At 38.2% G+C, this 18,624-nt stretch overlaps 1 protein-coding gene across 4 annotated transcripts in view; it reads left to right on the top strand.

Moving 5' to 3' along the window:
• The window catches only part of LOC148012563 (kinesin-like protein FLA10), a 108,943-nt gene extending 93,469 nt beyond the window's left edge, over positions 1–15,474 (top strand). For 2 of the 4 annotated variants that reach the window (XM_087669324.1, XM_087669325.1), the window contains one exon: positions 14,718–15,474. In XM_087669324.1, the coding sequence (XP_087525450.1) occupies positions 14,718–15,021 (304 nt within the window). In that variant the 3' untranslated portion in view covers positions 15,022–15,474. The remainder of the gene's footprint in view (positions 1–14,717) is intronic. The other 2 variants (XR_015689074.1, XM_087669326.1) reach the window with 2 other exon arrangements.
• The last annotated feature ends 3,150 nt before the right edge of the window (positions 15,475–18,624 follow it).

An 18,624-nucleotide genomic window follows, 5' to 3' on the forward strand; every position in this document is an offset into this window, starting at 1 on the left:
AATAGCTGAAAATAGGGTGCCTAGGGCTGGATAGTGATGGGCTGCAATTGGTGATGGCTAGACGACAAATGGTATGTGGTTGATGGTTGAAATCTGCACGGAAGATTGAGCAGCCTGCACAAAAGGATTAAGCAAATGGTGGACAGCCTATCTATTTATAGATGTTGAAGGGTGCCCCAAAAAATTATGGTATTCCAGCAGCTTAAAAGCTGCACCAGCCTGCTTGTCATCAGTGTCGTCTGCCCAACTGGTCATTGTAGCATTTGCCCTGCTCATCATCATCGCTGAATTGCTTGTTGCATTCTCTAACTTGTGCCGTTAGCCTCAAAGTTTGGCTGTTTGCTTCGATGACCATCTGCCCCGACCGTATATCCTCTCGCCTGGCCTATCACGTACACCCTTTCCCTGACTAATACCTGCCACTCTGCCCCGACCAACACTTGTTGCACTTCCCTGACCAACGTTCTCGTCTCGACCAAGACAACACCATCTGACCTACTGACAAGTGCCGTCAGTCCCTCAACGTCACACATGTCCCCGTCAGCCTTCACCACGTCACGCTACCCCCCATGGCCCGACACACTTTGCTGACGAGATAGCCTTTCCCTCTCAGTCTCACCATTTAATAATTTAACATATCATCATATTTGCTCATCTTAAGTAACATTAAATCCCTATCCATGTGCAACATCTTAACAAGCATGAAAATTTGAGGATTTTTTAGCAGACATCAATTTTAGCTCGATTTTTTCAAAAAAATTTGGGGCTTTTGCCTAAATACCCAAAATCTCACCAAATTTTTGGGGATTTTGCACATGGTGCTTAGAAATTGCTGTCTCGTACCAAAATTTGGGACTTTTCACATTTGAGCTTCAATTTCATCGATTAAATTTGGGGCTTTTATGAAATTTTCCCAAATTCATCGACATTGAGGCCAATTACACATTCTACCACGACATTCGCACACATTGAAGCCCTTTCAACTACAAATTCTTCATCAACACCATCGATTTTTTGAATAAATTATGAGTTTTGGGTATTTTCTTTGCTATCGTTTTGAGCTATGTCTCCATTTGTAGTTTCGACAGCAAAGCTAGTTACAAAAAAACTAGAAATTTTGGTAAGCAATGGTAGGGCAAAATGATATGCTCAATATGTCTAGGGACTTAGACAAATTAGATGACATAAATTATCCCATGTGGGCATACATGATAAAGCATGTACTTGTTGCTAAGCAACTTTGGGATTATGTATGTGGTTCAAAAGTTAGACCTGCATGCCTGGCTACACAAAATGTCATTGGTTTTTCTAGCTCATCCACAATCATGAGTGGATCTTCTACTCTAGCTTCTCTTGCATGTCCCACAGTAAAGCAATTGAAATGGGATAGGTGTGATGCCCAAGTTCATGCTTTGATTACACTCTCGTGCAAGAGATAAGTTATTCCACGTATTCGGTCGTGCACAATGGCCAAGGATACTTGGGATAAACTTGCTTTGCACTCTCATGCAAGAAACAAGTTATTCTGCATATTCGATCACGCACAATAACCAAGGATGCTTGGGATAAACTTGCTTTGTTGTATGAGGTGCGCAAAGAGGCTTTTGTAGCCTATTTGCGTAAGCAGCTTGAGATGAAGCACATGATAGAATGTGATTCTATGGATGCATACATTATATGTGTCAAGGACATTACAGAGCAGCTTGCTAATATTAACGAAATAATTTCCAATGCATCTCTTGTATCTATGATCTTGGCTGGTCTACCTAATATTTATCAAAGTTTTATCACTACACTCCATTTACTTGCAAAAGGAGATGCTAATGCTTACATATTTGATGCATTGGTATCACTATTGTTGCAAGAAGAGCAATCAAGATTAAATCACTCTAATATAAATATGGACAATCAAGCATTTGCAAGAAGTCATGGTAGCCCTCAAACTCAAAGGGAAAAGGCAAAGCAACTTCTTTTATGGACTCCTCAAGCACCAAGGATGATGGTGCTAAGAAAAAGAGATGCAATCATTGCAAGAAAAAGGACATATTATTGAAAAGAGGGATAAGTGAAAAGAAGAAACAATTGGGCATAAGTGTTCTTGAAAATTCAGTAAATGCGAAGGATGCACTGCATATTTAGCAAGCTTGGACATTAGTCAATCTTATGCCTTTGTTATGCATTGTTGTATGATACTTCTACACATGAGCATAGTCTTTCAATTCTTACACATGGTATTTTGACAATGGTGCTTCTAAGCACATAATGTCCTTTCATGACTTGCTATATCATATGCAAATGTACAAAAGAGGGATTCCATTGTATGTGCAAACAATGCTTTGTATGTCATTCAAGGCATTAGCCATATTTCCATTATTGCAATGGATGGGAAAACTATCATGCTTGAAAAGATCTTGTATGTGCCAGGCATTTTTAAAAAAATCACTTTCAGTTTTCACCATTGCATGTGCTAGTTTTGTGGTTAAATTTTACATGGATCAATGCATTGTCTATGACTATAGTAATAGGAATACCCTCATTGTCACTGGTACTTTGTACAATGGACTGTATCAGCTTGATTTATATGAGAGGGGCATTAAAGGATATATTACATGTTGATGCCACCATCATGGATGACACTTAGTTATGGAATGCTCGGTTTGGTTATCTTAATATGTTAGTTTACTTCGCCTAAAAAGCAAAAATATGGTGCTCAATCTTCCTCTATTGAAAGCACCTACAGTCCTCTGAAAAATAGCTTTTATTTATTATCAAGAGTCTCTTACACTTATCCACCTTTTTCTCATATGGAGAAAAGGCCCGAATGTTTGATTTCTACCAAGATTCAGCCCCTAACTAGTAACGCAGCTCTTAGGACATCAAATGCATTTTTATTAGTTATAGTGCAGAAAGTAAAGAATGTTGCTTATACTAACCCTCCACAAAAAAGATTTTTGTTAGTAAAGATGTGGTATTCACCGAACATGTTGGTCAGCCCTTCATGGATTGCAAAAATCAGCCCAATGTGGGGCCTATAGAAATGTTTGACAATTTGTTATCTTTATTTCAGCAAAGTAAACTTGATTGTGGTCAATTTCAACAACCTATTGACGGTTTACAGCAGCAAGCACATGTTGAACAACATCCTGATTTATAGCCCATTGATCAAGGCATTACTGATTATGAAGTGGCTAATGAGAAGACTACCATTCGGGAAGCTAAAAAAGTCCCTAGATGGCTGTTAGATACATCACCTGACAGCAAACAGCCCGTTGCTCTTCCTAGTAAAACTAGAGTAGCCACTCACCATGCACAGGATAACTTGGTTGTGCAAGCACTTGTAGCTACTGCATGCAATGAAGAACCTGTTTCTATCAATGATGCTTTACAAAACGAACATTGGATGGCAACTATGCAATTAGAGTTAAACTCTATTGATAAAAATGGCACATGGGAGTTATGTGACTTGCTTGCTAGCAAGCATGCTATAGGCCCTAAGTGGGTTTACAAATTGAAATGCAGATATGATTGTAGCATTGATCACTTCACGACACATCTTATTGCCAAAGCATATGCTCAATAGCATGGGATTGACTACGATGAGACATTTGCACCCACTTCATGTATGACCACCATTCGCAGTGCCATTGCTTTGGCTGCTCATTGTAATTGCCATATGCATCAATTGGATGTGAAAACTGCTTTTCTAAATGATGATCTTCATGAGGAGGCTTATGTCACTCAACCTCCTAGCTTTGTTTAGAAAGGATCAGAAAGCAAAGTGTGCAATTTGCATGAGGCCCTCTATGATTAAAAGCAAGCACCTAGGTCATGGTATGAGAAGATGTATGCATACTTGATTGCTCTTGGCTTCAGTAATTCGCATACTAAAAGCACACTTTATGTCCGCAAAGATGGGGATAGCCTCTTGATTCTCATTCTTTATGTGGATGTGCTGGTAACTGGACCTCATGAGACACATATTTCAGCCTTAGAAGCTGAATTGCAGCATGCTTTTGATACGACAAATCTTGGTCACTTGCACTACTATCTTGGCATATAGTTTACTGCAATTGAGGGGGCATTATTTTGCAACAATCTAAGTACATTGGGCAACTTCTAAAGCATTTTCAGATGCAAGATTGCAAGCCTATCTCTACTCCTGTTGAGACAAAAATTTTTATGCTTCTCTTTATCAGCAGATTATTAGCTCTTTATTGTACTTGTGTAATAAATAGCCGGATATTCAGTTTGGGGTCTCTCAGTTGGCACGGTTTATGCACAGCCCTAGTATTACACATTGGCAAGCAGTTAAACATGTCTTTTGCTATCGTAAAAACACTCAAACATTGGGCCTTTTTTATCCTAAAGGCACTACTCTTTGCTTGCATGCATTTACAAACAGTGATTGGATTGGTTGTTATGACATAAGTGTCGACTAGTGGCAATTGTTTCATGCTTGGCGTTCTTGGCTGAGCAAGAAGTAGGCTACAGTGGCCACATCTAGCTATGAAGCTAAATACAGGGCAGCATTTACAGCTACATTGGAATGTGTATAGCTCAAATGCCTTTTGGTTAATCTTAGTGTGGGACAGCAGTCATCCACTCCTATCTATACTAATAGAAGTGCCATGGCAATTGTGAGAAATCTAGTTTTTCATGCTCACACTAAGCACATTGGGGTGCATTATCATTATGTAAGAGAAAGGCTCAATGCAAGGGAGATTGACTTGGTTTATGTTCCTACACAAGACAACTTGGTAAATGTGTTTATGAAAGCCCTCTCTAGAGAGAAGTTTGAAGCCTTTCGCAAGGCTCTAGGCTTGATACCATTTGGGGATTAATCTGTCTATTCCTTGTATATGTTCACATTATTCACTCGAGGGAGGTTTGTTACACTAATCATGTTCCTCCTACATCCTAGTGTGAACATTCCTTTATCCCATGGGCACTTTTTAAATTCTAGTTGTAGAAGGGTTTTTTTCCCCGTGTGAACGCCTTTGGCAGTGGGAGTGGTACTTAGTACCTTAGAAATTGTACTTTCATTTATTCTCACATAATGGATATAACTTTCCAACACTCTCTTCTCTCTTGTTGTTCACTTGTTCACAGTGAGTGTGTGTGAGTGTGCACATGCTGTTGAATCCTAACCTAACAAATTCATAGGTTGTTTCACATGTAAAGCATTGGCATGCTTATTTTGATCATCTAAATTTTGTGATTTTGCTACACCTAGAGAAATTTGACGGGGTCATCATTGCCTACTCTTGAGATACTTATAAAAATAATTTGTGAGACCTGCATATTGGGTAATCCCTAATGTCTCATGGAGCTCTTGTATGTGAACTCCCATACATATCCTTATACTCTAGGCAATCCTCTCTTGGGACTCTAGTGTGTCTTTCTGTAATCGCCCCGAACAACGTAGTATGCTTAACAATTATGATATTCGCTTGTTTTCGAGATTTAATATAAAAGAGAATGAACACTTAAAGCTGAAAATGAAAATTGCTCACAAAATTACAGCCATGAAAATGTAAAAGTAATGGAGACAAAATTGAGGGTTGAAGATGGGCAACCCCCCCCGAAGGAATGTATTTCTGCTCAACCCAAGTCCCTTAGGGAAGAGCTCAGTTACAATCAACCTGAGAGTGAGAAAAAGGTAATTCTCACTCTCACAAGATCATGCAAAGATGTACAAACACACATGCATTATCTATTATGCAATGATAAGAACTGATTTCTTTACAATATGAGAGAAGAAAAATGGGAAATCAGCCTTTCTCCATCGTTGATCAGCAGTACATGGATAGGGCTTGCTTCTTGTAGCTAAAATGGAAGAAAGAGCTCGAGAAGGAGGTGCTGTAATGAATTTACAGGCTTGCTGTCTTGTAAAACAACAGTGATAGAAGAGGGAATATGGAGGAATTTGATAATGGAGAAGTGGGGGATGATGATGGGGATGGATGGGACCAGTTTCTGGCTATCTGTGGGTGCTGTACATGAGTTTACAGCAAAGAAAAATGATGATCAATGAAGAAAAACGAGCTCTTATTTATAGGAGAGGGGAGAGCTAGTACAAAAGGGGAAAGTGGAGTAGCACAAGACAAGTGTCCAGCCACATGTCATGAGATGTGACAAGTGGTGGGACACTTGGAAACTTGTGTGACAAGTGTCTTGACACTTGTCTCTTCTCTATGGCCTTCTTTTTGGGTTGAATACTGTCAAGAATAGAAACAACCAAATTTAGTAAGCACAATCAGAGTACAGAACTTACTATTTTTAGAATGACATCCCTATTTTTTAGGACTAGCATTTTTAGGCTAATTCGAGGCTCCTAAAATTTAGGGACCTCCTAAAATTTAGGGATCTCCTAAAATTTAGGGACCCCCCCAATATGGGTATCATATGAAAGCTTTTTCCGTGTACATCGCAAAAATGGTATCCGAATCTTCATGTGACTTTCCTATGCAAAGAAATGTGCATTTCAAGCTTTCAGCCCACACATGCACATTATACAAGCATTTCATGATCATGCCATCTTGTTGATTGTAACTGTCTGTTCTGGTGGATCTAGCCCACACTTCAAGGCATCAATCCTTTCTGTGTGCGAGTCTAACCCTGATATGCGTGAGTTCTAGTCACAGGCGCCGAATCGGGTCATATAGGTGGAAGTGTGAACTATCTTTTCTCTAATCCACCACCGCGTGGGTCCACCATAACCTGTGACCACTCATCAGTGGCCAACTCCAATGCACTTTTCTTTATATCTAATTAGTGCAAAGGAAATAAATTTAATAAATCATTACATAGACAAATTAATGAAAAAGGATACAAATTCTGTTTCTATAGAGTTGTGACAGCCCTCTGGCTTTTATTCAGCTGTTCTCAGCTGAAAAGCTTCTTGATATTGCTGTAGAATATTTGGGTAATCCTTCATGAATTTTTCATCTACCCACTGTGCATCTGTTGTGGGTAGATTCTTGAATTTTAGTAAGAATTTTCGTGTTACAAGGTCACTTCTCGTGGTTCAATCCTTGAGAAACAAAATCTTTTCAGGTTCCAAGAGTTGCTCTGTTTCTTCAACTTCTGGGGGATCTTCAGTAATGGGTTCCTTTGGTTCTGGTCCTATGTAAGGTTTTAGCAAACTTACATGAAAAGCATTGTGTATTTTCCAATGAGTAGGAAGCTCAAGTCGATAAGAAACTTCATTTATTTTCTCAATCACTTTGAAGGGTCCAAAGTATCTACTGGAGAGCTTTGGAAAAGATGAATTTTGACTAGAACCTTGTTTGAGCCTGCTTTTATCAAACTTTAGCAAGACATATTGACCTTTTTCAAAAGCCAAATGTCTTCTTCGTTTATCTGCTTGCTTCTTTTGTCGCTCTTGGGAAACTTTGATAGTGGCTCGAACTTGATCCATTGTGGTTTTTAAATCTAAAGCAAACTCATCAGCAGCAAAAATCTTATCTTTAGTGCGAATAATTGGAGGAGGAATCACTTTACCCTGTACTATTTCATTTGGAGCTTTCCCTGTGGATGAGTGCACTGTATTGTTGTAAGCAAACTCCAATAATGAAAGATATTTCTCCCATTGTGACTTATGTTCACTAACATAAGCTTTCAACATATCCAAAAGAGTGAGATTCATCACCTCTGTTTGGCTGTCAGTTTGAGGATGAAAAGCTGAGGAGAACTTTAAAGTGGTTCCCAAATTCTCAAATAAAGCACGCCAAAAGTTACTTGTGAATTTGGAGTCTCTATCTGAAATGATCTCAGAAGGCATACCATGTAATCTGAAGATATGTTGAATGAAAAGTCTTGCAGCTTGTGCGGATTTCAATGTTTTATGACATGGAATAAAATGTGATTGTTTGCTGAATCTATCAATTATAACCCAAATCATATCATGACCTTGAGGTGTTCTTGGAATACCTGAGATGAAATCCATTGTGATAGATTCCCATAGATCTTTGGGCACTGGAAGAGGTTGCAACAATCCTGGAATCTTCTGCCTATCATATTTGGATTTTTGGCATACCAGACAAGCCTCAATGAAGTTATGTGTATCTTTTCGTAATGTTGGCCAATAAAAGTAGCGCTCAATTGCACTTAGAGTGGCTGCCCTCCCTCTATGCCCTGCATAAGGGGGTTCATGACTTTCTTTAAGCACCTTTTGTCGAACATGAAGAGTGACACAAAGGCGATTGTTCATGAGAAGGTAACCGTCTTTGATGGAATAATCTGGATGAGAATCTCCTTGCTGTAAATTTGACCAAATTGCTGCAAAATCAGTATCTTCATCATAAGTATTCTTCATCGTTTGAAAATCTTCATGATGAGCCACTGTAATAGTTGCAATGCGAGGCACTCTAGAAAGTGCATCAGCAACTACATTTTGTTTCCCTGGAGTGTACATAATTTGAAAATGAAACATAGACAAGAAATTTTCCCATCTTGCATGTTTCTCCTGCAAATGCTTTTGAGTCTTGAAATACTTCAAGCTTTGATGATCGGTTTTAATAAGGAATTCATTGCCTAAAAGATAATGTTTCCATATCTTTAAAGCATGAACCACTGCTAAGAGCTCCTTTTCATAAATGTCATACCTTTTCTCCACATCATTTAGACGGCGGCTTTCAAAGGCTACGGCATGGCCTTCTTGATTTAGCACTGCACCAATACAATCACCGCAAGCATCTGCTTCCACCACAAATGGTTTTACCAGATCTGGAATGATAAGAACAGGTCCAAAAGTAAGAGCTGCTTTCAGCCTTGTGAAGGCTGCCTTCTCTTTTTCCTTCCATTGGAAAGAGATCTTCTTCTTTGTAAGGTCATGAAGTGGAGAAGCCATATGTGCAAAATGCTTGATGAAGCGGCGGTAATAAGAACATAAGCCAAGAAACGATCGCACCTCATGTACATCACGAAGATGAGGCCATTCTTGGATTATCCTGATCTTTTCAGGATCCATCTGAATCCCTTCAGAAGAGATGACATGCCCAAGGTAATTTATTTTATGCATGAAAAATTCACTCTTTTTACCATTTACCAAGAGTTGATTTTGTTGTAGTAATTGTAGAACAATTTCCAAGTGTTGATGATGCTCCTCTTCATTCTTGCTAAAGACAAGAATATCATCAAAGAAAGTACCGACATATTGTCGATGCTCTCTGAAGATGCGCTCCATCATTCGATTAAAGGTGGCTGGTGCATTGGTTAATCCGAAAGGAACCACCAAGAATTCATAAAGACCGTATGAAGTGCGGAAAGCAGTTTTGTGTACATCTTGTGGTATTACCCTAATTTGATGATAACCACTCTTTAGATCAATGCGGCTGAAAATCTTTGAGCCTCCTAGACGATCCAAAATGTCATCAATTCTGGGAATAGGAAACCGATTCTTCACAGTGATTTTGTTGAGGGCTCGATAATCAATGCACATTCTGAATGTGCCATCTTTCTTTTGAACAAGAAGAACTGGTGAACAAAATGGTGAGCTACTTGGCCTAATTAGCCCACGGTTGAGTAGGTCTTCGACTTGCTTTCTGATTTCTTCTTGTTGAGGACGGCTCACACGGTATGGTGCTATATTAGGAGGAGAACTGCCCGGGATAATATCAATATGATGGTCTTCTGGCCTTTCTGGGGGAAGCTGATAAGGAAGATCTTCCGAAAAGCAATCTTTATACTTTTCCAAGAGCTGAAGTTGCTCTTGGTTTTCAGCATTCATATTATCTTTTACATCAGTGACATAAAGCAGACAACATTGAACACAATCCTTAATTGCTCTAGAGCCTTGCATATGGCTTACCATAGGTATGGTGTTTCCAGAAACTCCAGCTTGGATCTCGTACTTCTTGCCTTTATTGGTGAGTTCTATCTTCTTTTTCTGAGAGAAGATGGTTGAATCTACTCTATGATTCCAGGGCATGCCAAGAATCACATCGCAACCATCAAGGTCTCCGATACAGAAGGTATCTTCGTCATTGTAGCCTTGAATTTGAAACTTGAGCTTGCCAATGTAGAGTATCACAGTCTTCACTGTGTCACCTTCATCAGCATTTAAAGCTTGGCGAACTTCTGCCGGAGTGTCCATCTCTTCATTCTTTAATCCAAGCTCTTTAGCTAATTGCAAGGAAATGATATTTTCATTCGCCCCAAGATCTATCAAGAATAGTGCTTGCTTACCTTGTAACTGTCCCCAAGCTTTTAATAATTTGCGCGTCTCTGGAGTGTGAGTTGTGTTTGCAACTACATCACTGATAGCATTGATTTTCACTGGCGACTTAGGCTTGTTGTCAGAAACCTTGCTTTGTCCCTTGTTTGGACATGGCTTCGCTATGTGGCCTGTTTGTCCACATTTAAAGCACTTCCCTTCTTTCATGAAGCGTTGCTTTTCTTCTTCGGAAAGTTGCTTTGCTTGTGGGTATAGATTGGAGCGAAATTGAGGAGCATTAGGAGGTGCATAGGACTTCATCTTCTTTTGATTTGATGGCTACTTTTGCCACTGTTTTTGTCCTTCATTTGGGGCTGAATACTCCTCATCATCAGCTACTCTCTTCTTATCATTCTTTTGGAATGATTTGTTGCCATTGTGCTCCATTTCCCATGTCTCAGCATGGTCAATGAGTTCCCTGAGACTAGAACAATGATAATGATTAAGAGCAATACGAAGTTTAAAATGCAAACCTCCTTGAAACTTCCTAAGCTTTTCCGAACTGCTGATCTTCTTGAAATATTGGACCTTCAAAAGTAGCTCCCAAAATCTCTTGGTATAGTCACCAAGTGACTCATTTTTCCTTTGCCAAAGCCGATCCCATTCCATTTTTACATCTCTTTTGAAATGAACAGGAAGAAATTAGCTTTGTATCAGGCAAACAAAGGACCGCCATGATTTTGGGGCAGCATGGTCATATTCCAACCCCGTCCACCAAGTATGGGCTAAGTCGGTTAAATGTAAAGCTGCAAACTTAATCTTTTCTTTTTCTTTATACTTGTCACGACCATACAAAATTTGAAATTGACGAATAAACTTCAGAAGAAGATTAGGATTTCGGGAACCATCATACATACTGAACTTGATCTTCTTTTCAAGTTGAGATAGTGACTTAGTCTTCTTCTTCTTCTTATGCCTTCGTCCATGCTCGGATCTTGAGGTTGAAGATGATAAAGTGCTTGATGGGGATGAAGATGGAGACGAGGGTGAAGAATGTCGACGCCTTTGACGATGATGAGGTCTTCCACGAGAAGGGTGTGACTCTTCATTACTAGAAGAGGATCCATCAGAATAGGCGCCAGATGACTTTGAAGAAGAGGATGAGCTTCGACACGATCTCTTTCTTGAAGTAGAATGGGACTGCCTCTTAGAAGTAGTTGGACTTCTTGATCGGCTTCTTTCATTGGTATGGCTTTGTTTCCTTAAAGTAGATGGGCTTCTTTCCTTGAATTCTTTGGGATTCTCAACTTTTTCTAGTTTGAGAAGTTGCTCACGAATTTGCTGATTCTCCTCTCTAAGACTTTGAATGGCTTGAAGGATAGCACTCGATTGATCCATTGAGACTAAAGAAAAAAAATATGCACAAGCACTCAATGCAAGGGCTGAAAACAAACAAACTTATAGTTGTAAGTACTACCAGTGTTGGGAGTGAGGACCGAGCCAAAGCTCTGATACCACTGTAATCGCCCCGAACAACGTAGTATGCTTAACAATTATGATATTCGCTTGTTTTCGAGATTTAATATAAAAGAGAATGAACACTTAAAGCTGAAAATGAAAATTGCTCACAAAATTACAGCCATGAAAATGTAAAAGTAATGGAGACAAAATTGAGGGTTGAAGATGGGCAACCCCCCCCCGAAGGAATGTATTTCTGCTCAACCCAAGTCCCTTAGGGAAGAGCTCAGTTACTCTCAACCTGAGAGTGAGAAAAAGGTAATTCTCACTCTCACAAGATCATGCAAAGATGTACAAACACACATGCATTATCTATTATGCAATGATAAGAACTGATTTCTTTACAATATGAGAGAAGAAAAAGGGGAAATCAGCTTTTCTCCATCGTTGATCAGCAGTACATGGATAGGGCTTGCTTCTTGTAGCTAAAATGGAAGAAAGAGCTCGAGAAGGAGGTGCTGTAATGAATTTACAGGCTTGCTGTCTTGTAAAACAACAATAATAGAATAGGGAATATGGAGGAATTTGATAATGGAGAAGTGGGGGATGATGATGGGGATGGATGGGACCAGTTTCTGGCTATCTGTGGGTGCTGTACATGAGTTTACAGCAAAGAAAAATGATGATCAATGAAGAAAAACGAGCTCTTATTTATAGGAGAGGGGAGAGCTAGTACAAAAGGGGAAAGTGGAGTAGCACAAGACAAGTGTCCAGCCACATGTCATGAGATGTGACAAGTGGTGGGACACTTGAAAACTTGTGTGACAAGTGTCTTGACACTTGTCTCTTCTCTATGGCCTTCCTTTTTGGGTTGAATACTGTCAAGAATAGAAACAACCAAATTTAGTAAGCACAGTCAGAGTACAGAACTTACTATTTTTAGAATGACATCCCTATTTTTTAGGACTAGCATTTTTAGGCTAATTCGAGGCTCCTAAAATTTAGGGATCTCCTAAAATTTAGGGACCCCCCCAATATGGGTATCATATGAAAGCTTTTTCCGTGTACATCGCAAAAATGGTATCCGAATCTTCATGTGACTTTCCTATGCAAAGAAATGTGCATTTCAAGCTTTCAGCCCACACATGCACATTATACAAGTATTTCATGATCATGCCATCTTGTTGATTGTAACTGTCTGTTCTGGTGGATCTAGCCCACACTTCAAGGCATCAATCCTTTCTGTGTGCGAGTCTAACCCTGATATGCGTGAGTTCTAGTCACAGGCGCCCAATCGGGTCATATAGGTGGAAGTGTGAACTATCTTTTCTCTAACCCACCGCGTGGGTCCACCATAACCTGTGACCACTCATCAGTGGCCAGCTCCAATGCACTTTTCTTTATATCTAATTAGTGCAAAGGAAATAAATTTAATAAATCATTATATAGACAAATTAATGAAAAAGGATACAAATTCTGTTTCTATAGAGTTGTGACACTTTCTGATCAAAATCAGCTCATGATCCTCCATCCTTCTTGAGAGACAGAGATTCTTTGTGAGATGGAGCATGAGCACATCTTTTTTCTACTAGTTGCTAGACGGCTTGTCATGTCATCTTCTTGGGTGGCTATTCAAACCCATCTAATTGTCCATTCATCCTCCTAGTTTTCTCTTTCATCACCAATTATAAGAGTAGGGACACGCCACAACTTACTATAACTTTCTAGAAGTCAAAACACCTCACATGATATAGTCCTCAGTCCCTTACTATATATATGATTATTATCTATAGTTTAAAGTTAAGTAGCTTGGTGCGACAACACCCCAAGTGTACACCATCCATAAAGGTTCTTCTTTGTATAGTGTGACCCAAGTTCAATGGACTTATGAGTTTTAGGAAGGTATCTGTCAATGGAAATGTTGGGCAAGCAATTACCCTCAACCAAACTTTTTTAATGGCAAACAAATCAACCATCATCTGCCATGCGGATTTGCCCCTTGGGCTTCATCCGCCAAGTTTGAACCTAGCCTTAATGGCTTTTCTTCATGACAGCTTTGGAAGACATCTATATGGTTGGGAAGTAAAGGACTCAACTACATTTATATATTGGGGCAATAAAGGACTCCTTCAGTATGTAGCATATGTTACAATGTTCTAGATAATTGGTGTTTCAATGGGGTCTCATTAATAGGCAGAAGAAACAACATCCACTTTCAAGATTTTTGTCCTCTTTTTAACTTGCGAAATAGAACAATCTCTAGAATTTAGATGGCACGACCTTTACATGTAAGGCAGGAGTATTCTGTCTACAGTCTTTTAAGTCCCCACTTATTTGAAGTTTGTTGTGTGCACCCTTCACTTTCTATTTCTGGTGACTTTGCCCTTCAAATCCTGTTTATCCATTTTTGATGCCCTTGTTATTTTAAGGACGAGAAATCTTCAAATTATGAGTCTTAAAATATTGTCTAAGGGCAAATGTATCAAGAAACTACTCAAATGCTGAAGTCGACTTATCAGTCTTGAAATATTGTGTAAGGGCAAATCATCCACAGAGTTTAGTGCTACCAAAGGATCCTAGCAGGTCCCCAAAATGGTATTCTAGAAATTGGTGCTTAGGCATCCCTATTGGAGCGTGTCAACTGCATCTCTATTGGAGTGTATCCTTTTATTGGCTTGTTGGCTTTTTTGCTCGTTCCAATCATTGTTGCATCCATTGCCGGCTGGACTTCATTATTACCTTTGATAATAAAGTTTAACCCCATGCAGTAGAAATCTTTGAACTTCATTTGACATTTGAAACCATTGCCTACTTAAGATAACATAAGAACTTCTTGACATTTGTCCACGTGGGAAAAGGGGGCTCTTCTTTTCCTTGGTTTTGCCCTTTAGTGTTCAACATCATGAGCTTCTGCTGTGGGCAGGAACTGCCATACCTAGCTAGCTAGCAGCCCCCTGTCCCCAACTGCAACCAGCGAGGTATGAGGTCCGTTGGGTGCAGAAGGACGTGATGTTTTGATAATTGACAGTGGGAATTTGTCTAAAACTTTTTGTGCGGTCAAAGAACATTGACTCTGATCTGTGATGCAAATTGACACTGCCAGGGATGATAACGTGCTCAAGTTAGAGCTGGACCTACCTGAGCGGGCGACGTATGACTACTACGACCCGGTGGACAGGATTCGAGCGGAGTCCCACATACAGCAAACCTTGAAAGACATCAATGATGACAAAACAACAACAGCAGCAGCAACAACAACTAATAATAGTCCCTACTTATCCTACGACTCTCCTCAACATTTCCATTTGTCAGCAGCGGCAACCATCACCAGCAGGTCAGCCCCCGCAAGGCCCAAATCAGCCCATGGCTTCCCTCATCATCATCAACACGCAAGACCCAGATTTTGATGAGTGATCGTATTCGGCACCGAAGAAGGAACTCTGCTTCTTCCTTCTCTGGACCCAAAGCAGCTGCTTGCTTGCACACGTTATTGAACGTCGAAGCTGGTCTCCTGCTGTCTCCGAAGGCATCGATCGCATCTTCTTGAGCCTTCAGTAACCGAGCGTTACCGTAAAAACAGCAACCAATTTTCTCTCTCTCTGTGACACCAAGGCTCTCTCTGGTTCGTGTAAAATCCTGTCAAATGTGTTTAAATACAATTGGGCTTAAAAACTTCCAGGGTGACATTTGCAAATTGGTAAGGTTGAAAGCTTTCATACTTTGAAGTTTTGTTTCTAATCTCACTTTACCCCTAATTGGCCTCAAAAACTTGCACAATGCAAGATGACATTTGTAAATTCTTAAGGTTGACAACTTCTGTATTAGTCTTTGTGAGATGACATTTGCAAATCGTTAAGGTTGATAGCTTCTGTATAAGTTTTTGTGTTGACTTGACAAATGTTTTTCATCAACATTGAAAGCTACACACACTATAGAAATAAACTTGAGTACATTCTTCCTAAACATATGTTTCTAATGTCATTAAGTTTGGGGATGCCTCCAAGGCACAAGGGATGGATTCAATGAACATGGGTAGATGCTTCAACTTTAGATCACTCTTAGAGCAGTCTAGTTTAGCATGTCACTCTTCTTGAATCAACAAAACATGATACCCTAGAGTGAAGTGCTTTCTCAATATGTAATAAAGAAATTTTCCATTTGATCCTGGGACCTTAGTTGATATAAGATATACATGAATAGAAAAAATCTAAATTAAGTTTGGTTGTGATCATATATTTTGTAACTTTCATACTTTCAATGTGTAGTCTAACATTAGTAAAACTGATTGTTTCCTATTCCTCCATTCCTTCATGTCTTTCTCTTTAATCATTTTCTTTCAAAGTTCCATCCATGATGTATAGTTTCAAGATGAAAGCTTCAAAGCAATAACACTATGCTACTTTGTAGGTAGTTATAGTTCCATTTTCAAGAAATAGGTCAACTAATACTTAGAGCGTATTGTTACTCATGGCCTTTCTCATGCAAAATCAAAGAATCCAAGACCTCTAATTAGTTTCTATCCTAAAATACATTTGGGTAGAGTAAAGCTTTCGTAATAATCATTTGCCACTAACATCAAAGACATTATTCCCTTCAAACATACAAAAGATTAGTTTAGCCTCCTAGCAAATTGTAGGTAGTGTGTGGATCTAATGATAGAAAGAAAGCTAGATAATTGAACATTCATAGCCACTAAGGTAGAAATTATCACTTGGCTCTCTCTCTTTCTCTATCTCCTAATGCACAATGACAACCATTGTTGCATTCCCAAATAAAACGTACAAAATGTTAAGGAGAGATTGAGAAAAAGGTAATTGGGTCATCCATTAAGGCACATGTGAGGAATGTTTTTCTCCAAACATGGTGAAGTAACCTAAGGTTTGGTGCCTTGATGATTGTATCTTTATGTGGCATGAAATTTACCAAATATTTCACTTGGGAGGGGTATCGCTCAAAAATCTATAAATGCATAGTTTTTATATATAAAAGGATGCCATCTAAATGAAGTGTTCATAATTTAATAGAAAAAGGGTGTATGTTATATGAAAATGTATAGAAAAATGGTTTTTTTAATAGGCCCTAAATGCAAGTGATCTTGAGCATTTATATGTGCATTGAAGTTCCCTAAGAAATTTCATGAATGTTATTACTTTGCATATTATTTCTTTACATGCCAACTAAAATATGTGTATGTAATAATGAAGACAATTTGTAACCAAAAGTATGTCACATGGATTTGCAAAATGGACTTTTAAAGTCCTCTTTTTACATTTTTTTTGCACAAATCCCTAAGTATAGAAAATGTGAAGGAAAGGTTGAGAAAAAGGTAATGAGGTCATTGACTAAGGCACCTTTGAGGAATGTTTATCTCCAAACATTGTTAACTAAACTAAGGTTTAGTGCCTTGATGATTGTATTTTTACATGGCATGAAATTTACCAAAAGATTCACTTGGGAAGGGGAGCTTTTGTTTATAAAGGGCTTTTGTTTATAAAGGGCTTCCTTCAGGTTTAGTAAAGCATTCAAAAATCTATAAACATATCATATGAGTTCAATCAAAGGGATCTTTAAAATCCCATTTACCATTCTAGTTGAAGGGGGTGTCCAGACATGAATAGAAAAAGGATGTGTTTTATACGAAATTTATAGAAACTAGGTTTTGTTAATATGCTCTAAATGCAGGTGATGTTAAGCACTCATATATATTGAAATTTTCCATGAAAATTTAAGAATGGTGCTACTTTGTATATTATTTCTTGACATATGATCATAAAATATGCATATATATCAATGAAGACATTTTGTAACCAATAGTATATCACATGGATTCAACAAAATTGACCATCTAAATCCCATTTTTACACATTTTTTTCATACAAAAGTATATCCTTTTAAATGGAATCATTGCATTTATGTAGATTTAAAAAAATGTGTGTTCTCATTGGTCTCTAAATGCAAGTGATGTTGAATATTTATATGTATTAAATCCCCTCAAAATTTTCATGAAGATTGTTTTTTAATAAAATCTCCATTTGTATCAATAGACATGTTTTTTAATAAATCTTTGATAAATATGAAGTAAATTATGTAGATTCAATAGCGTGGATATTTCAAATCCCATTTTAATACAAAAACATATTATTTTAAGGACTCATTCATAGTTGAATAGAAAGAGGGTATATTGTGTTCATGTCAAATGTGTACATCATGGGGTTCTTAAATAGACCTTGAGATATAGAGGGTTTTGGATTTTGAGAAAATATGTGAAGGCTATTTACTTTCCATGGTCCTTGATATGCTGACATAAAATTTGTATTTGTAATGATGACGATATCTTGGAAAGCTACTTGCTTAACTATTAAATTCTACGACTTCAACACATGGCTCTATACTTGCAATTCAAGTTAATGTAGTGGGAATCTGAAAAAACAAAAATATAGGATTATCCTTTCAAATGTCAAATACTTTCATATTCAAAAGCTTTGTATTTAGTGTAATGAATGGTTTTTTGGAAAGCTATAGTTAGAGACCAAAGAAATAATTAAGAATGAAACTGTTGTTGTAAGCTATAACCTTGATCCAGAGAAAGAAACATACAAAATGTAACTCTTTAAGGTTTATGGGTGTGCATAAAATTGGTGTATTTATGATGTGTTAAGTCCATGGCGATAATTTATCGAATGTTTTTCAACCAATTGAAAATTGTAGGGATGATCAATCCTTGTGTGTGTTTTATATAAACAATAGATGTTCAAATTCATAGCGTTGATGTTGTAATATGTATGAGGAGTCATAAACTTTTTTATGTTCAGATGAAAATGTGACATTACACAATGAAACCTTGTTAGCATTGTATTCTTGTGGTATTGTCGAGCCATTTCAATAAAAGAATGCTTTTAGACAATTAAAGCCTTCACTTTGTGTGCTAATGTAAATGGTCTTACCTAAAAAATTCAAAAAACACCATCTCATTGGCATATATTTTGTGAGATCATAACATAATTAAAAAT

The sequence above is a fragment of the Lygodium microphyllum genome, chromosome 27 (assembly GCF_053477565.2).
Source record: "Lygodium microphyllum isolate KBCC chromosome 27, Lygodium_microphyllum_v1.1.10, whole genome shotgun sequence".
Lineage (NCBI taxonomy): Eukaryota > Viridiplantae > Streptophyta > Polypodiopsida > Schizaeales > Lygodiaceae > Lygodium > Lygodium microphyllum.